This window comes from Ammodytes marinus (assembly GCF_949987685.1).
Source record: "Ammodytes marinus genome assembly, chromosome: 8".
NCBI classification, from domain to species: domain Eukaryota; kingdom Metazoa; phylum Chordata; class Actinopteri; order Uranoscopiformes; family Ammodytidae; genus Ammodytes; species Ammodytes marinus.
In genome coordinates this window covers 22,465,228-22,486,069 of record NC_137212.1, presented here as the reverse complement: position 1 = coordinate 22,486,069, position 20,842 = coordinate 22,465,228, and the positions used below count along the sequence as shown (strand labels likewise).

Here is a 20,842-nt window from a genome sequence, read left to right as displayed (position 1 = left end):
TCAACTATTTAAATATATATGGAATGAGTTTTTCTATGACTTTGCATGTGTTTTAAAGACAGTATTCTTAAATTGCACCTTTATATTCCCCTGTAAGGTAGCTCAATTACATAACACCTTAATTGAGACCTGACACAGACGAGTGGAAGGCCTACCACAATCGGGGGTACATAAATGAAGTTAAAGAGCATCCAATATTGATCCACAAACTGGTCCCACCAGCAAAAGACCCACCAAAGATTTCCTATGAATCAATGTAATTCACTTCATAGTCCGCATTTTTCCTGCAATAGAATGACGCACTATGCGATCCGACCTAATTGTAAATCTGGTTGTCATATTGACACACATACCTAAGAACAGCAGCAATAAATGGAACCTTACCTGGACCCAGTTGTATGGCATATCATTTTGACTGGTTAGTTTGGTAAGTTAGAATGAACCTATTGGACCCTTGAAGACCTCTAGTCCACAATCATTTGGAGGATTTTTCAGAGCATGCATGCATTTATGTGTTAAATACTGTATATCCTCAATATCTAAAACACAAACAATGTCCTTCTTATTCAGTATGGTTCAACTGTCTCCCTTACTGTCCCAACCCACAGATCACTCTACAGTTTAAGTGCATCCTGAAGCATCAAAACTCCATGTCTTCAAATGTCCCCCTCTTCCACCTCCATAAAGTGCACGACACGACTTCTCCTATTCCCTCATCTGCGCTCAAACTTGTGACCAAATGAAGACATTAACACACACACACACACACACACGCACACACACACGCACACACAAACACATACAAAACGCTGCCCCAAACCACATCCACTCACCCACTCCAAACCCATACCAATGAAATAAACCACCCAAGGCCATGGGGGGAGGGGGGGAGGAGGGGTTAGTGGGGAGCAGGAGTTGGCAGAGACACTTCCAATGTGTTTTCCACTCCAGTGCTTCTTGTTCTCACTTCGTCAGAGTGTGTTTGTTGCAGATTGGGAGAAATGGCGAGAGGTCAGGTGCTCTGCTTGTCTGGCCCTCCGGTTCTGTGCAGTTCAAGGTTGAACCGAACCCAGTGGCATGTTTTTTTTTGTGTGTGCTGGTTTAGCAAACACTTATACTGTGTTGGAGCTTCAGACATGAGAGACGAGAGACCATAAAGAGGCTAGAAGCCTGTCCTTCTTGTTTTGTACTGAATGCGCTTAAAGACAAGCAGGGACTTTCTCTGGAGTGTCAGGCTATACATAAGCAGGCTTCACAGCCAAGAGCTCGAGTGGCGGGAGAGTGACGGAACCATCAGAAGACGCAGGCGACAGAATGTATGTATGTTTGTGTGTATGTGTGTGTGTGTGTGTGTGTGTATGTGTGTGTGTGTGTGTGTGTGTGTGTGTGTGTGCACGCATGTGTGTGCATGTTTATGAGACATGGGGTATTGATATGCTGGGAATGAAGCTCGGAGCAGATGGACAGAGCAGGCTGGCCCTGTGTCGATCCTGTGAGCCCTGGCTCCTTCTTCCAATCCCCCCTTTGATGGACACACACACACACACACACACACACACACACACACACACACACACACACACGCATGCACGCACGTATGCATGCACACACACACACACACACACACACACACACACACACACACACACGCACACCATGAAACACTGCTGTGTCCAGATTTCACTAAGTTGATAATGGTCCTAAAGGATAACACATTGTCAATCATTCTATCATTAATAACCAGTGTGTCACACTGATCTGTAGCTATGACAGATGTGGATGGCTAATGAGACCGAATGGAGAACGCCTCCAGTGGCATATCGGAGCAGAAAGCAGGACTTGGGGAAGAGGGTAGACGGAAAACACATATACAGTACACTGTTAAACAAGTTAAACAAAAGTTAAAGAAGACAACCCAAATACCATTCTTTTAAATAATGCAGTTGGTTAAGGGAAATTCTTTCACCATCTCCCATTCTGACATAAGCTTTGTTACTCTTCCTATATCCATTTTTGTCTGTCTCTCTCTTCCTGGCACCCCTCCGACCTCTCTCCAATTCAAAGCCAACATGCTTGGCTGCGTCCCTATTTCTCTCCCTCCTTCCATCCATCTCCATCCTCCTCTGGCCTCTCCTTCTCTCGGTCCTCTCCACTCCTCGGAGGGGTGGCATAGGGAGTGGAGGGGTAGAAAAGTGCAAGTGCTGGTGAATTACTAATAGGCAATCATAGTGCTCAGGACAAGGATGCCTACTGGAGGTCTAGGGACCATTAAAGAAACGTCAACTCGGCATAGGTATGCCAAGAATTATGAGTCAGTGGGCAGGCAGCACATCTTGGCTCCCATTGGTCAGGGCAGCAGGCCGTAATCTGTCACAATCCTGGAGTTGCTGTGACAGCAGCAGGAGCTTTCTGGGCTCAACTCAGAGGGTAAAGGAAACATGCAGCTAAGGGTGTCTGTTTGTGTGTGTGTGTGTGCGTGTGTGTGTGTGTGTGTGTGTGTGTGTGTGTGTGTGTGTGTGTGTGTGTGTGTGTGTGTGTGTGTGTGTGTGTGTGTGTGCTTCATGTATAAGCCTGTATGAGTGTGGTTGAGTCCCTTATGCATAGCTGTGCAAAGGAAGTGGAAACTTTACATTAACTGACATTATGTGTCTCTCACCGTTTAACTTAAGTAATGTTTGTATGTTTAGTAAATTCTTCCTGTAAGCAAGTTGTCAATGGCAGTGTACCCCTTCCCATGCACCTTAAAGTACAACAATTAATTACAACTAATCCTAAGGACAAACAAGTTATCCATGAGCTCGCACCATTTCTCTTAGTTTAGTCCAAGGGAATCCATATTGTTCCACCGAGCGGTTTTAAGCGGTTGTATTAACTACGCGTGCCCAGCTGGGCTCAGATAGAGAAAGCAACTCTAATGTACACAACTCGCTAAACTGTAGCTGGAGGTATTGGTGCAGTTCAGGAAGAGCTGGTACAGAAAAAAAAGGAAATGCCATATCATTTGCGTGGGCATTCTTTGGCTACTGTAGACATACAAAAGAACTTAATGTGAAATACAGGCGTAAAATAGTTTTGGAAATGAGGGCAATTTGTGTCATCGCTTAAAACAAAACCATGTCATGCAACATTATGTCATGCATTTTTGAGAATTAAGAATTCATTCTAACAACAGAATATTTTTTTGATGGTTTTATTGAAAACCAAGCCTGTTTTTAGGCTCATAGAACTCATATTACGAATACAGAACCACACTCATTGACCCTGTTTATTGTTTACTACAATGCAAGGATGGGGAATCTTGTTGTACTTAAAAGACACTGAGGCCAATGTTAGATATGAATGGCGATATGCATCTCGGGGCCTTATCACCAAGCCAAAAGTGCACATGCGGTGATGTGCTTGCATGCCTTGCCCCTGCAGTTGTTGTACATCATTACCGAAGGTGTAACTCACTGACGGTCAGACAGGACGTAATCTTCAAAAGCAAATATCATGGCAGCAGTCAGATAGGGAACGTGGCGTCCGTGTATAAGGGGCACCTTTAGGCATTAAAGCCTCACACGACTGTGATCTGTAAATCTAGTCACGGAACATATCTTCTGCCATTCCACTATACTTCCTGCTTCACTCCAGACCCTCGCTGTGGTGCATGCTGGGATTGGCACGGCGTTGCCCTTCTGAAGCCACTGGGTTGAGTCTGTCGTCATGATCTTATCTTTCTAAGGACAGTTTCCCAAAACGAACGAACTGAAGAGCGTAAACCACACATCAAACAGTGAGCAGAATAAGAAAGAGAGAGAGAGAGAGAGAGAGAGAGAGAGAGAGAGATAGTGTGTCTTTATGTGTGTGTGTGTGTGTGTGTGTGGGAGAGATGTGAGCCCACCAAAAAGCTTAAGCCTCCAGTGTGCTGTGCAGATAAGATTCATTAGATAGGTTGGTAAATGCAAGAGAGAGAGAGAGGCAAAGCGAGGCAGACACAGGGAGAGAGAGAGAGAGAGAGAGAGAGAGAGAGAGCACCGATTGGAGCTCGTAGCTGCTCCAGCATTTGTTGACACAGATTTACAATGAGTCTCCCACTGCTTCACGCATTACAGTAACACGCCATGTCAATAGCTCTCTGGGCTTGAAAAGCGGCCGTGCCAAAGATGTCTGGGAGTGATGCCCTTCCTTCCTAGCCAAAGTGTGCATCATAAGTCAGGAATTGGAGGGGAAGGAGGAGGGGCAGGAGAGGGAGAAAAAAAGTAGTTTTTCTTTTTTTTGGGAGGGGGGTGGGGGTGGGAGTGGGGGATTCTTTTTGTTTCTCTTATTAATAAATCCACACCCACTCTTCTCTTTGAATCTCTACATCTTCCAAAGCATATCTTCATTAGTTTCCCCTTTGCTGTCACTTCTCTATGCTCATTTTCCTGCCTCCCTTCTCACTATCTGCCTCCGTCTCTTACCCCTCTCTCTCTCTCTCCCTCTGTTTCTCCCTTTATCTCTTGGACGCCCCGCTACCGGCTCAGTATAGGACTTAGGCTTTAGCTCAATCCCACTATCTTTCTCTCCCCCTCTCTCCTGATTGCACACTGTTTCTGTCACCCACATATACCCTAGTAGTAGTCCACTGCACAAGTCTTGTAAAACTCAGAGTCTCTTACACAAGACTCTTACCCACGGTTTCTGAGCTTATACATATATACTCCACAGGACAGGAAGACATAATCAAATAGACGGACGGGCGTGACGCGAGAGCGAGTGAAGGTTTCTGTGTGAGGGGGGTTGGCACATTGATAAGGGAACTCAGAGGTGGATGGGTGAGGTCTTCATATGATATTTTGAGTTAATACCATTCCACACAGAAGTAATAAAGGGTTTGAGAAGCAACATCCGCTCTTGCCATGCAATTCTGCTGTCTGCTGAGTCATGGGTGCGCCACAAATGAGGTGCGTTTTTGTTGATGTGTGACATTCACCTTCATGAAATCTTGATGAGAGCTGACTTCTGCCTGTCTGTGTAATGAAGGCTGTATAGCTGTCCGACAGCTGGCCAACCCACTTCAGCTAGTAAAGCTATGATAATAGAGAGGGTTGGAAAGCCTTTTGGAAAAGCATTCTGTTAGATGGGTTTCAGGCTGTTTCTGGGAGGCAGTTAGCGTTTTGGGGGAAGAGATAAACAGGAACTTGGACGGCATCGGGCAACAGAAGGTCTAACGGTCTTAATCAGAGATGTAGTAGCGGTGCTAGTAATAATGGTACTACAGATTGCACTTGTTTTGTGAGTTAGCCGCGGCCTCATGCTAATTTGTGTATTACAAGAAGCATTCAGTGTAACAGATGGATGTCAACAGTTTGGTTCCAAAAGGATCCATTCAGCTTTTGAAAAAAAAAAACACTTACTCGCACAAAAAGAACACACACAGCAACATACAAATTGCACTTTCTAAACAACGGCATGCAGCTTTTACGGAATGCAAGTTCATTTTTTTACTCAAAATGGATATAGCATTATGGAGTCAAACTTCAAACGTACTAATACTGGCTAGCTGAGGTCTGCAGGTGCATGTCTCTCAGTCCACGTCAGCGCCTCGAGCTCTAAATCCTGTCGGTTCTGATAGGTATCCTAAAGCCTATAGTGGCTGCCATCTCCTTATCAGGACCACCACACTGCTGCCGCCAGCATATTTTCACATATGGCTAAATTATAACTCACTTGTACAAACATTTTCTCTCTCTCTCTCTCTCTCTCTCTCTCACACACACACACACACACACACACACACACACACACACACACACACACACACACACACACACACACACACACACACACACACACACACACACACACACACACACATTCAAGCACATATGGACATGCTCCCAGGGCAGGGCAGCTAAAGCAAGGGTACGTCAACTATAATGATTAAGTCAGACATACCCATCTCACTCATGTGCACATGTATAGTATAACCGCGCAATGCATGTAGGAGATGCAGAATCTGTAATACACACAAAACAGGGAATGCTATTATCAAATTAGTATTTTGCCTTGCAACATAGCTACGGTCATTGGGAATAGGGCTCTGGCTGTGGGTCGAGCTAAATATTATTTGGCAAAACGTTTAATGACTTAATATCCACTTTATCAAATTTGGACATTTAGGTCCCTTATTTCATTATTCCATGTTGTAAAATCCCAAACAGAAAACATCACCTTAGCTTCTGGCAATTTGTGACATGCATTGCTGCTGTTTTCTTACAGTTGACAGACCAAATGACAGATACTCAATAACAAAAACAATGTAGTGTGCGGACGTCCACCAAAATTATCTCTGTTCGTATACACGTTACGGGCTTAGTTAAAAACCTTGCCATTCCCGACCTTTGTCTAGCATAAATACCCCACAGATAATATGCCATTTAAAAAATGTGGACCCTTCTCTTAATGAAAACTAATGACATGCAAATCACGTTGTGTCTAGTTTAGTCTCCCTGGTGAACAATAAAAAATCCAACACAAACCCCCTAGTAACTGCTCCTTACAAAGACTGTTTTATTAGCTGAGTAGAAATTGGCCTTGTTTTGATGACAACAATGCATCATGATGATGTATGTAAAAAAGGTGAGATATGTCTTCATTTCCAGTTACTCCCCTGTATTGAGAAATAGTTCATTAACAAGCTTTAGCCTTTTAACTCTGATCTTCATTTGAAATTTTTATTGTTAATGAACAATTATTGTGATTGCCGTGAAGCACGTCATAAATATATATCATTACACATAAGGCTCTCTCTCTCTCTCTCTCTACCCCTTTCTCTCTCTGTTTCCCTCCTACTGTACACACTGCAGATTTATTATCTGGAGCTGGGGCCCCCGGACAGCCACCACTCAGCACTCCCTCAGATCAATAATTGGAAATATTAATTATATCAGCAGAGACTGCCCGGTCAGAGGGAGACTGTTTATGCTCCTGTTACAGAGCAGTGCAGCAACATGAGCTTTGATGGCCCACTAATATACGTATTAATGATCCCAGGACAAACATTACTCTATATTAAACCTGAGTGAATGCCGGAAGACATTGCCCATATTGTATGGCTATTAGAGTTATTTTATTGTGAGCACTGTAAGTAAGTGCTGTTGCATAACTGTTGGAAACTTTGACTTTTTACTACCGAGAGATGAGCTGCTGCAAAAACCCCGGACACGATTTACTGCGGTTTTTCATTGTCTATTTGCTGCATTCTCCTGCAAAGGAAGTTCCTCTCTGTGGATAATATGAAAGTTAACAACGAGCAAAGTTTGGGGCCCTGGAATTGCACCAGGTCTTTGAAACCTTTTTTCCAAGGGCAGTATTCTTGTCTTGCTACTGGCCTCCTCTCTGGGGTTTCAGCTGCTATGTAGTCTGGGACTCAGTACCGCTCAATCCCGTTAAACTCTACTAGTCTTGAACTCATTACTGTCGTGGACAGTGCCAACGGTAGACTCTAAATCCTCCACACTACTAACAGGCCAAGAAGTCCTGATGGCAGTTCCTTGACTTGCTCAGTGTAATTTGAAATCAGACAGTGAAATGTCTTTTGTGGCCGGCGCCCAGTGCCTCTGGTGCTTCCTTGTGGCGAATAGTTTTGGTCGAAAATACATTTGCTCCCTCCAGCAAGGCAAAACTTTACCAGGATACTGATGATTTATACAATCAGAGAAAACGTAGATCTATAATAGATGTCTAATATGCTGGACACATCTAGGCATATCAATCAGACAAACCAAAAAACTGAGAAAACAACAGGCTATGTGTGCATATTCCGGTGCATACTGCACACTACATTATGTACTGTAGGCGTAGGGGTTTCTATCTCACCCTCTACATAAAACTGCAGCATACTAGTGGTAAAAAGCTTTAATTCAACTGACTGGAGGCTTAACTGGGCAAATGCAACGGCTTAATAAAAGCATATGGAACTATAGATTTGTCAAAGCCCTTAGAGCAGCACAGCCTGTGTGGTGAGAAAAGAGAAAGAGCAGGTTTTGTAGAAGCAGAACAAAAATGGAGGTTCTATTTTTTACTAGTGGAGGAAGATGAAGAATGGTAACCCATCTGAAGGTTGTGAAACCACTGAGATGTTATTCAGATAATGAACAAGACAGACAGCTGACATTCTCCATTCAAAGATAGATAGAAAAGAACCTAATAGAAATCCCCATACTTGTATGTCCCTTACATCCTCATACATTTTCTCTTATATTATTAACACCTTGGTTGTAATTCTGGGTTTTTGTAGACCTTGATGAAAAAATGTAGGGTACTTAAACATGTCAAGGAAACTAAATATCACAACAGTCAAATTAAAGTTTCACTCCCAAAATGTGTTTCAGTTTAAAAGACATTTTTATCCTTTGACCATCTGTTCAATTTATAATTTGATAATTGTATTCCTGTTGGCTGTGTATAGTTTTTCCACGTTTAGTGAAAGGCAGGGGTTGGGGTGGAGTTAGATCAATAGAAACGCCACTAAGCAGCAAAGTAATCTTATGTAACAGTTGCAGGCAGTTTTACTCCTTCTCTATGAATGTGCAGTACCATTCTCTCCTATCTTTTTTTTTTGTATTTTTATTTTAAACAATCCCTCTACTTCCCTTTTCCTAGTTATCTGTCTTAGTCATATTCTAATGTCTAGTTATTTACCCCAATAAGAACACAGTGTGTGCTAGAGTATTTAGAGTCAATGGTCTCCTTGGGAACAGCAACATTAAATGCATTTGCCTTCAAGTAACCATTGTCTTTAAATATGTGAGCATGTAGCAAAAGTGTGCTTTTGCAACGTGCAATTAATTTGCTGCTGGAATTACACAATTTTCTTCACATGTATTCAAGGGGAATGGGAACAAACTGAGAGCCATCAGTAGTGACTGTTCAAGATCATCATGCATTGCTCTCGGGCAAATAAATAGGCCATTAAGCCGGCATGAACGGTAACTAGCTTTAGAGCGAGCTGCCTCCCACACACACACACACACACACACACACACACACATACAGGCACCCTGTAGAGTCAGCTGAGATCATAGCATGGCAGAGGAGCCACAGATGCAGATTTGGCCTCCTCCATCGCGCATTGGAAACACAAATCAAGTCGCTTGTACGGCAGCATCTTTTGTCCCTTTGACTTGTCAACGGCAAAATTCAAAACTTGCCTGTGTCTCTGTGACGGGAGCAGAAGGTTGTCAAGTTATCTGTGAATTTGTCTTGCAGAGTTCCCCCCCCCCCCCACTCACATTCAGAGGTGTCTCGGTCTCAGAGGTTGCTTTGAACAGGTGTGTGATAGTGTCGCAGTTGATTCTGTAATCTATCCGTACATGCTGTGGAGCAGCATGCCCTGTGGCTTTCGCATTAGCATACTGGCTTACTTTTCTCCTGTTGTACAAGGAGAAGAAAGCACTTGTAGCTGGGGAGGGCGAGGGGAGGCAAGAAACAAGGAGCTAAAAGCTCAACCTTCACAAGCATAACATCCTCCCTGTTTTTCCTACAAAGACTTACCCGCTGCTAGTTATTATTTACGATGGGTAAATTTATGGAATAATTTCAGTGAGGGAAGGTTACTCAGTTCTTCAAGGTGAAAATGGATACATTTAGCACTTAATGAATCGGGCCTGGGCCTCTCGACCATATATCAGCATGTTATTAAGACATTTTAAAATCCCATTATGGTGTTTCTCCTTGAACATGTCATGCTTTTATTGGACTGCCCTGTCTTTAAATCTGACCTTTTCAGCTCTGCCGTGGAAATGAAAAAAAAGAGAAAAAAAAGAAACATGACTGGGCTGATAGGACCAAATATACATATGTAGGTATAACAATATCATTGCTGGGTGGTTTTCAGTAATCTGACTGGGATGCTCGGTCATGGAAAATAGTTTCTGGCAAAAGAATGATGCTCATATAGCAGCTACAAACGGTTTCCTGTAAATGGTAAGAGGCTGCTTTTATGTTCCTGATTGGAATCTTGCTATAAATGTGGGCCACTATTGGCCCCAATTGTATTAATATGTTTTTTATTTTTCATTGTTATTTCAATCCGTTTTGGACTGAATCGGGATATCTGGCATCAGAACTGTGCACATAAATGATCTTGTATAAGGTTTGTGCTCTGCTACAGTACAATATGAACCTATTAAACGATTGCGTGTATAGGCGGGCGTATGAACAGTGTGAGTGTGCTGATTTGTAACTGGGAGGCATATATTCAATTAGAACAACAGAGCTGTAGCTGTAACGAAAACATTTGTACACCGCGGCGACATCTTGAAAAAACTTTTCCTTCCAAACACATCACGCCCATAGTTCGGATGAAACTGTTCAACTAGAACAACAATAATGAGAAAAAAAGAAGGAGGTGAAATTGGGGAAAGGGAGGAGAGCGTGACACAAAGACGGCGATGACAGGGCCATCTAATCCGTGCAATGCCATTCTTATCAGGGTCCAGTGGATTAGAGTGAGCCTCCTAACCAGAGCATCCTTCCCCAGCTAGACACTCTCCGCAGCCCAAGGGCCCGGATCAATAGGCCTGCATTGATCTCTCTCCTCCTGTGGCTGGATTCACTTTTATTAGGACTGCCTCGGCCTCTATCACTTAGACACATATATGCGGCATTTCAGCCTCTCCATGCACCTATACCATGCAATAACACACACACGCATGTACGTACACACACACGCACGCACGCACACACACGCGGACACACAGACACGCGCACACACACACACACACACACACACACACACACTCACACACACATACACACACACACACAGACACACAGACACACACACGCACACACACACACACACACACACACACATAGACACAGACACAGACACAGACACACGGACACACACACACACACACACACACACACACACACACACACACACACACACACACACACAATATATCTTGTATTTAAAAAAAATAGCAGGGTTCCCTTTGTTTACACTGAATACCAGGCAGCCGAAACAGTACAGTGTCAAGTTCGCGTGGGCTGCAAGGTATAGTGGTGCTTCGGTTTCCTCTCTCCGGTCGAGGCACTTTGATCAGTATCGCGGAACATCTATTAGTATGGGAGAGAGGGGGCCTCGACACCTCTGGTCTGTGGCCTCTTGTTGTAGCGACGACAGCCCCAGTCTCCGGCGCTAACCTCTGTTGCTCTTTCTTTCTTCTCTCCCTCTCTTTTTCCTCCAGATGACTCGCCCCATCCAGGTGAAACCGGCCGACAGCGAGAGCCGCGGAGGTAGTTATCTATTTTTTTTTCTCTATCATTTATTCATGTCCCCTTTTCATCCGCCTTATCTAGGCTAATTCTGTTCATTCTCTCCCTCTGATCTCATCCGTTCCACTGCTCTCAATGCGATATTTTACTCAGCCGACAATCCTTTTTTCTTGATATCTTATCACGATTTCTTTTCATTCCGATGTTGCTGCACATAGTACATGCATAATGTTAGCAATTTGATCGCTACAAACAAAGTTTAGCAAAAAGCTTCAACCAAACTGGGTCTGATTGTAAATTGAACACTTTCACGTGCCATAGAAAAAAAAACAGGACTTTTGATGTCATATTGGCATCTTGGAGATACTGTAGCGTTTCTCACACAGTGAATTGAATAAAGAGTAGAATGTTTTGATGGGCTTTCCTGATGCCAATCTCTCTCAGTTTCATTCTTCCCTTTGCCAAGTACATTATCATTGCACTGTAAATTATATAGTGATTAGGCTCTATACTGAAACCACATCAGCCATGCAAAGTGGCCCAGCAAACGTTAAAGCCCACAGTGCTCGGTCTGCCTGCATTTGAAACACCAGGGTAAATGGTAAAAAGAGACTGGGAAAAATGGAGCAGGAGAACACACAGCTTGCCAAACACAGTCAATACATTTGAAGGGGTCCTTTGCCAAGATACTCGTTATTTGGCCTTAATTCTGTCGTCTTTGATCTCTCCCGTTTTTGGAGGCTTTCATTTACTCACTACTCATCTGCATATATGTTAATGGGATGAGAAGGCATCCTTCAAGACAGTGGCAGAGATAATGAACCTTGCTGTTTATTTTCATATTTATATTTATTTTTCGGTGTGCATTTCATGTGTCATCAAGTGCCTTTTTGTTGTTTAAATGAGGATTGCTGTTTTTTAGTCTTTCTCATCATGGTGTAAGAAGGCAGGATCGAAAAAATGCAAGCGTCTGCCCTGCCAACTGCATACAGCTGCCATGCTGCACTTCTGAGGCTTTACCTAAAAACCTCTGCCTGTTTTGGGTGAATAAGGACGGCTGGCCACTTTGGCTGCCTGTCAAATGCATACAATCTTCAAAGGACAGCACAACCCCTTGAGATGGATGGAGGAAAGGCCAATAAAGATCACTCTCAGTCCTCCACTTTCTTTCTTTCATTCACATCTCTGTTTTTTTCTCTCTTTCCTGCCTTCACTCTTCCGTTCTCTCTTGTTCATCTTCCCTTCTTTCTCGCAACCATCCATTCAGAGCTTTAGAGGAGTAGTGAGACAAGCAAAAGGGTCCTGTGCTGTCAAGATTGATGTCCCTTATAGCTCCATTGATTTTGCCATTGTAGTGCTGTGTGTCCACATTAACAATGACACCCAGCTGTCTCTTTACTTGGTTGTGAGTGGCTGGTTTTAGAGCTCCTGGGGCACTTTGGTCACTACGGGGTCCTCTTACTGGCCAGCCTTGGGGACCCTACAGAGGAACACATGAGTGCTGGAACAGACCAGAGGGTTGCACATCATCTTAAATGAACTGGTAAAATTGGCGCCGCAGGGGCAATCAAAGACTATGGTGACTTATGGGTTAGGAGGGAGAAGCTGAAAGGGAAAGATGGGGAATGTTTGGCGAGGAATGGATCTGATTTTCCTTTTTTTTTTAAAACCCTATTCTCTTTCTGATTTATATTTGCTGGTTTGGATTCTTTCTGTGATTATCATTAGTTAAGATTCATGTTTCCCTCTAGAAAGATTGAGGAGGAGTGTTATTGTAGGTCTGTACATTTCAGCATCCTGCGATTATTGCTCTCCATATTTCACATAGTCAAATTGCCAAGATTGTTTTTTTTTCTGTTATTTTGATCCTTTATGTCTGCCATTGCCAGAATCCAGATCAATAATTTTCAGGACTATAACTCAGCATGGGTGTGCAGCAGGAGCTTCAAGAGTGGAGGCAGGAAATATTAATTAGCCTCTTAGTGCTGTGGAGGGAGGGACACCAGGGACGGAGCCAGTCTGGCCTGCTCTCTCAGGGGCCACACTGCTAGACCGATAGGGGCCATATATTCCTCAGTGCACACAGTCACACTACAACACTCAGTCATACTAATTAATCCCTTAATCTCATTATGGGGAGGACTGTGTAGATCACCTCTGCTAGCTTTGACGTCCATTAGGGAAAGACCTGTTACTGTAGTTTTATGCCTACTGGACCTGCGCTCCCCAGGAGCAACTCTCTGCTGTTATTAAGACCAGACAGACCCAGAGCAGAATGGTACAGTACAGTGTATACTTCCCCTGGTAACTATTCCTGTAACAAAAAATAGAAAAATGAAAGCCAATATAGTCATCAGGCAGGAAGGCAGTAGCACATAATCTTCCAAGTCATTGCATTAAATATTTGATGACTCTCGCACATTTGATCAAAACTGAACAGTTGCTGCTTCCACCTCATCCAATTTAAGAGTACAGTCGGCCCGGCCCACTATAGCTTCACTATGGCCACATGACTTAAACCACCTTGTCTACAGATATTAAAGCGAAAAAAATACGGTAGAGTAAACCCATGCAAACACTCTGTCAGCCGTTGCTGCCACCTAACAAAGACACACTGTGAAATGAATATTAATGGCCAATCACCTACCTAATCTAGCAGAACGCCAGCCGTTACACATTGAGCCACCGGCGTCGTGAACGTCTCCGTCACGGTGATGACGCAGACCGCCCTGAGAAAGTTTTCTGGGATGTTTGCAGAGGTGCAGCAAGGAGGCAGCAGGGACCCCCATCTCATGTTTGCTCCTCACACGTGTCTGTTATGAAATAGATTTGATTTTCCATTCGCACGTGGCACCGGTGACTGGCACCCACTGTTACTGATGTTTCATTTTTAAAGAGCTGTTGCGTACCTCCTCAGAGGGCTTGGCGTCCTCACACAGGTTAAAAGGCTTTAACCACTTTGATTTCATCCTAAACCCTTTCCCATTCCATCAGTACTAAACAGTAGGCCCCCTCTTGTTTTTCTTTTTTTTTGCAGGCTGTCATTTCATTACATTTCTAATCTCTTTTTTTAGATTTATATAAGTTTCTTTTGTTGTTATGGCTTTTCACATTTCCCAGCCTAAAGGTGGGGTGAGCTATTCTGGAGAAGGCTTGTTGTCAAATTCACTTTCATCAGAATCAGTTAATATCTCCTCACAATCCTGTGTTAATTCACAGCCTAGACTCTGTAAACAGGCATGTTACTAGCTACGGTGGGCGCCTTTGTATACACATACCCTTTGTTCACATACCAGTTTAAAGAGCCTAGGCTGTGTATTGGGGAGATATTGACAACATTTTATTTTTACCAAAATGTATTTTGACATCAAGCTTTCTCCAGAATGGCTGACTCCACCTTTAACCCATTGTAGGAGTTTTGAACTGAGAGAGTGTCCATGAAGCAGAGTAGAGAGAGAGAGAGAGAGAGAGAGAGAGAGGAGCAGACTAGCTGTCAGCTGGAGCTCTGTTGGTGTTGCAGCGGGCCTGGCTGCCTGGCACGGCTAGAGCTACAGCCCACTGAGGAGGCCTGGATTAGAAACTGGCATTTGGCATCATCGTCGAGTCAGGCCAGCCGCCCATGCAACCACCCACACAGAGAGGACAAACAGGCAAGCACATACATACCCATACGGCTGTGGCACACACACACACACACACACACACACACACCCTCTCTATCTCTTTCTCTCCCACTGTCATGCTAACACACACACACACAGTGAGAAGTTGGATGTATATGATAATATGAAAACATGTGCGCACACACAGAGACACGTTCACATACAGGTAACATATTTACACACAGGCACACACACGTTGTACACATATGCTGAACGGAATGGGTAAATTTTTGCGGGCCGAGCAGCTGCGTTGTGCAATTGTGTTTTTTTTTGTGTGTGTGTGTTTACTCCGACTGAAGGACAATGATGAAAAGGTTCGCTCCAGTTCACTGAGAGGTGACGGAACAAAGAGAGAGAGAAGCCGAGCGAGAGGCAATAAGGTAAATGGAGACCAGTGAGGACAAGAGAAAAAAAAAGATAGAAAGATTGGGAATCTGGATGGAGAGATGCAGGTTTACATGCTCAGTTGCTGTTTTGCGCTCAGAGTTTTTTTTTTTTTTGATGATGAATTCATCTGGCGTGAAAGGCAACAGAGTTCTCCATGTATTAAACATTGGTGGTGTGTGCTGCTGCTTTGCTTTTTGCTAGAGAGACGAGCTCCACCGTGTCAGAGCAGCACAGTAATGAAGCAAAGCAGGAAGGGCCTCTAAGCTCCACTGATCCCCTTTAGAGAAGAGATGGAGAATGAAGGAGAGCGGGGTAGTTAGAGGGAGAGGGATGAGGGTTGGAAAGACAGATGGTAGGAGTAGGGAGGTGAAAAGGGGGAATTTGTACTGTAAGTTGAAGAGAGAGAGAGAGAGAGAGAGAGAGAGAGAGAAAGTGAAAAATAAACAGGGAAAAGTGTTGGTAAACCAGGAAGCAAAGCAAAGCAAAAAAAGCTCAACAGTTCTATCTTCTCCCTTCGGGGAGAAGAAAAAAACTATAGATTACTGGTCACAATGTGCTTGGCTGGGCATAAATGGAGAGATCTCGAAAAATAGTGGGGGAGCGTGTTCCCGAGGTTGTTGGGGATCAGGGTGAGCTAATCCAATGGTAAGGCCAGCAGTGGGTCACGCATTCAGCGCTCACACTTCCTTGTCCAAATCCCCCTCCGGCGCCTCTTGCACAAACAATACTTGATACACAGTTCCAGAGTTCAAGTCAGCTAACTCCACTCAAGCTCCGGCCCTGGGATGTTCAGGTCACTCTGCCTTATGAGCTCTTAAATTTACCCTCACATCAGCACAGAGGGGTTTGTTTTGAAAGGGGGGGGTGAATTAGGTTTACGGGAGATGGACAAGTGGAGAGAGAAAGCGCCAGAGCAACACACACACACACACACACACACACACACACACACACACAGAAAGGAAATAGATGATTAAATCGTTTCTGTAGGGATGTGCTATGCTCCTGAGGGTCATATTGTGCTGAGGCTGTCGGAGTTATGCAGAGTCAGTAGGAAGAAGCAGATCACAACAATTCGCTATTACGTACGGCCCGGGTAGGTGGAGATCAATTAGCCTTATCTAACAAACTACTAATGATAATACCAATGCAAAACTTGCTGACTGCCGCAACAAAACAACAAGAGGAAGCAGAGTGATGATGTAATGAATTTACAGTAGCAAAAAGTTGAAAGATGCAGTATTTCTGCAAACACAGTGTGTCTCATAGTCCTTTTTTCCCCAACAAAATGCTCCATTACTGCAACTTCTGCGTTGCACTCAGTCAGCACATACAGTACAGTACACAGATGGAAGCAGCAGCCACTGTACTTACAGCGAGTGCGTGCGGACAAAATAACAGAAACACCTTATAATAGTGCACGACGCACAACATAAGAAAACCTTCAGATTTACAAGAGCTGACAACAAAATGTGGACATTGTGGGTTAGCATTTATTGCAGGGCTGTTGAATTTGATTGCACAGTATTGTACAAGTGTTGAGGTTATAGCATCAACCCGCTGCACTCGCCTTTAAATATGCATACATACATAAATTCCAGTAAATACGCATCCATCCTGTCCCCCCTATTTAAAAAAAAAACACACACACACACAGACACACACACACACACACACACATCCCCGCTCCATCCCTTGTTCGTTTACGATGGTCTGGTAGCGTGGGCGGATCAGCAAAGGTTACTGTTGAACACAGAAAGGAAAGGTCAGAAATCATGTTTAGTTTTCCTGAGGCCGGGAGGTAATTCCAGCCAGCAGATTGTGTTCAGACGAGCAAGCAGGCAGGCAGGGGCAGGCCGCTGGTGGAGATGCTCATGCAGAAGGAAGCCAGGCGGGGATGGGGACAAGGTTATCCAGTCAGCCACTGCCTCTCAGCCCCTCCGCTGTCACCCTTAATAACACCCTCTCCCTTATCACCGCAACCATCACCTTGAGAAACAAACTTGTCTTTCTTTCAGAGAGCGATGGAGATGGGGGGGGGGGGTAAGGGATGGCCCCCTCTGTACGCATCTGGTCGGCCATTCTCATTACAGCACCTCAACCTCTCTTTTTTTGGGGGGGGAAGAGAGACTGCAGATGAATTTAATGCTCTATTCAGTCCACTTTATATAACTCATTCTCCCTCTCTCTATCTCTTTCCCCCATTCTCTTTATCTTTTTTTCTGTGTCCCTTTTTCTCCTTTCTTTTTTTGCGGCCCTGCCTTTATTCTTTGAGCCCATCAAACACGTGTAAATGATGTACAGGTGTCCACAATGCTGTGACAAAAAAAGGCATTTGAAGTTCTGTACCACACAGATTTAGCACTATTATCTTTGAAAGTTCACATGTTGAGCCACATACGTACAACAGCGGTTATGCCTGATGTGCTTTTTACAATCATGCCACATGCTAAACAGTGTATGTTTAATTACTTCCAATATCAAGATAAACATTCAAACAATAAGATAGTAAGGTAACTGCTTTTTTTTTTTAAAACTGTACCATTTAAATGGATTGGACACTGTTTATTTAGCGGTCACCATGCCTGTGAGGCCGGCACTAGTCTCACAGTGCTATTACACGCTTCATAGAACCTCCTCTTCACAGAGTATGCTAGATTAGAAAAGCTGCTTGCTATTACTAACCTACTTATAAATATTCCTGCAGATTTTATGTTCCTGTTATGACAGAAATTCAACATGTGATTAGGCGTGCACTTAATCATAACAGTTGTGCGGTGAAATTTTAATTGAAAAAAAAAATATTTACAACCCTATTACAATGTGACTGTGACATGTTGATGTCAGATTTTCTGGTATATGGACCCACAGTGTGAGCAGATAATGGCAATGACAAGCTCATACCTGAAGCTGATAAACTGGTGTGTGTGTGTGTGTGTGTGTGTGTGTGTGTGTGTGTGTGTGTGTGTGTGTGTGTGTGTGTGTGTGTGTGTGGTCCTCTGCGGTGCTCTGTGATTGCAGTGGAGCTGGAGGAGACCAAGCGAGGGCTCTGATTGGAGGATTGAGTCGGTGCAACCTCTGCCAAATCACTGCAATCACCCGTTTGCTCCTTCTCTCTGCTTTAATGACACCACTTCATAAGGACCAGGCTCATCAAGCAGCCCAGCACACAGACACACACCTATACACACACACACACAATCACACACACACACACACCCACACAGCGAGGTCAGCCACGGCAGCTCGGGCGGGGCGCGGCTGGCCTCTGAACAGGGAGAGGAGGTCCACCAGCAGATGGGAGGAGATTAAAGCAGACTGGACATACACACACACACACACACACACACACACAAACACACACACACACACTGATGCACACATACATATAACGCTCATACATCAGAGGCACAAACTCTACTCCCCACTTCACTTTGTGTTGAGTTAGAAGGAGTTATGCAAGTGTCATGCTGTAGTACTGGGTGTCTGGAGTCTGTATTTACAGCACACAAGTTATCAACAAATGAATAATCACTATGCCGGATTCTAAAATAGTATTGAAATCATTTTCAGGTGGTATGATCATTTTCAGGCCAACATTATTTTGCCCCTTCTTTCTTCCGTGCCTGGTCTCTGCCCAGCACTGAATTATCTGGCCTAATTTTGAGGGACCTTTGCTTCCTACATTCCATGTGCAAAAATTTTTTTTCTGTTTTTCACTGAGAGAGGCCAAAGACTATTTCCAACTTTTGTGTGTACAAAAAAAAAAAGATTGTTGCAAATGAGTCTTACTCATGCACACACATTGGCCCATTTGAATACACACAAAGAGAAAAAAGATAAGTCATAGTGCAGTTTCCAGTTGTTAGTTGTTGAGACTTTAAAAAAAAGCTGATTGTGACACTGTGTGAACGTTAGAGAAATAAAATACAAAGTAGAAATATTAACTTAAATTTTGATTTCATTTACAGATGTACTACCTGCTAAGTCTCTCTGTCTGTCGCCATGTCTGTCCCTCCAAACGAACCTATAGTCTTTTCTCTATCTCTCAATCTTAGCATATTAACTCTATTAACCTCTGTTATCAGCGCATGCCTCTCTCACTGTCAGTCCATGCCATTAACTTCAATCACTGTGTCTGTCATCTTACCATTGGCCTGGTATGGACGCATGCTTCATCTGAAAGATTTTAAGCAGAGAAATGGAAGCAGCCGGGATTAAACGGAGATTAGTACTCCTGCTGCAGGCCACAGCAATGCAGTACTGCAGAACAATCAACATGTATGGAATTTTGGTTATGTATCGCAATTCCTATATTGCCTGTGACTTAAGCTGTGGCGGCTATTAAAGCAATGAAAACAGAAAAAAGAATATATAGGACATGGTAATGACAAAGATTATAGTATGGGATGACGTGCCCTGTGATGCACCATTAGGGAATGCCAACGTTGGTTGCGGGCACCGTAAAGAGGCTTTCTTTAAATTGGCCCAGCCACGTCTCACCTGCCTTTCCCATCTCATTTGCTGAGACCACAAATAGCGCTGAGAAAACGCACGCACACACACTGGCTATGACACACACAGTCCCATGATGGCAACCGCACGCCCACACTCCATCCACCATCTCTCCATCCATCTGCCAGTCACACCAGTGCAGAGGTAATGGAGAGAGAAGCAGTCATTCTGGGGCTGTAAAAAAAACTGGGGCAGCCGGAAAAAAAATGACGATCAGGGCAACCTTTACCTTGGTGCATGAAGGAAGAAAGAGTGTTTTAACATTATTCATAAGTATTTGTGTACGTGTGTGTGTGTGTACTGAGTCATTATTTCAGCACTATACCACCTGAAGTACAAGTAGTGTTGATGTGGCCATGCTCTGACTGCCCTGGCCTTGCCCGTGGTTTATGGTAACTCGTAATGTGAGTTTTTTATTTTCTCCTCTCTTAAAGCGTAGCACATGTTCCTTTTTTTATCACCAGATCCCATAGATCTCAACACTGATATTTTTTTTACCAGGTTTATCCTATCCCCTCATGTGAGCTTTGTTTGTCTTCTCTCTCCTCTATTGTTTTTCCCTCCACTCTGTTGACTTTTCCCCTGGCCGCCCTTTTCATCGATGAGTCTATCAAGGCGAACTGGCATTGTCAAGGATGATTGGCGATTGGGTCTCTCAGTACAAAGAAGCTAATAAGCATATCCCCCAGACAATTCAGCTCTTTAGCAGGCTTGTGGCCAGGTCCAAAAACAGGGCCCCTGCTAAAGAATACAAAGGCAGCCGAGGTCGCATTGGGGGAATAACTAGAAGGAAAAGAATCAGGCATCAAATGGCTGCGGAGCTTTGGGTATGGGAACTCTGACCTGACACTTGAACCTTTTTTTTTTATAGAACATTAACTTCAAAGAGCACATTGATAGTGGAGTGAGTTATTGGGTGAGATCTGAGGGGCCAAATTGTCTTTTCATTCTAGATTAGCTCCTGCGTTGGACTTAGACTAATGACACAGGTGGAGCAGTGTCTTGATAAGGAAGGGATCCCCATCTGG

The 20,842-nt window shown here is 43.9% G+C and overlaps 1 protein-coding gene across 1 annotated transcript in view; it reads left to right on the top strand.

Moving 5' to 3' along the window:
* The window catches only part of celf5a (cugbp, Elav-like family member 5a), a gene marked incomplete at both ends in the record, with an annotated part of 184,611 nt that overhangs the window by 91,690 nt on the left and 72,079 nt on the right, over positions 1-20,842 (top strand). Inside the window, one exon of the mRNA XM_080032461.1 lies at positions 11,223-11,271. Coding sequence (XP_079888587.1) covers positions 11,223-11,271 — 49 coding nt within the window. The remainder of the gene's footprint in view (positions 1-11,222; positions 11,272-20,842) is intronic.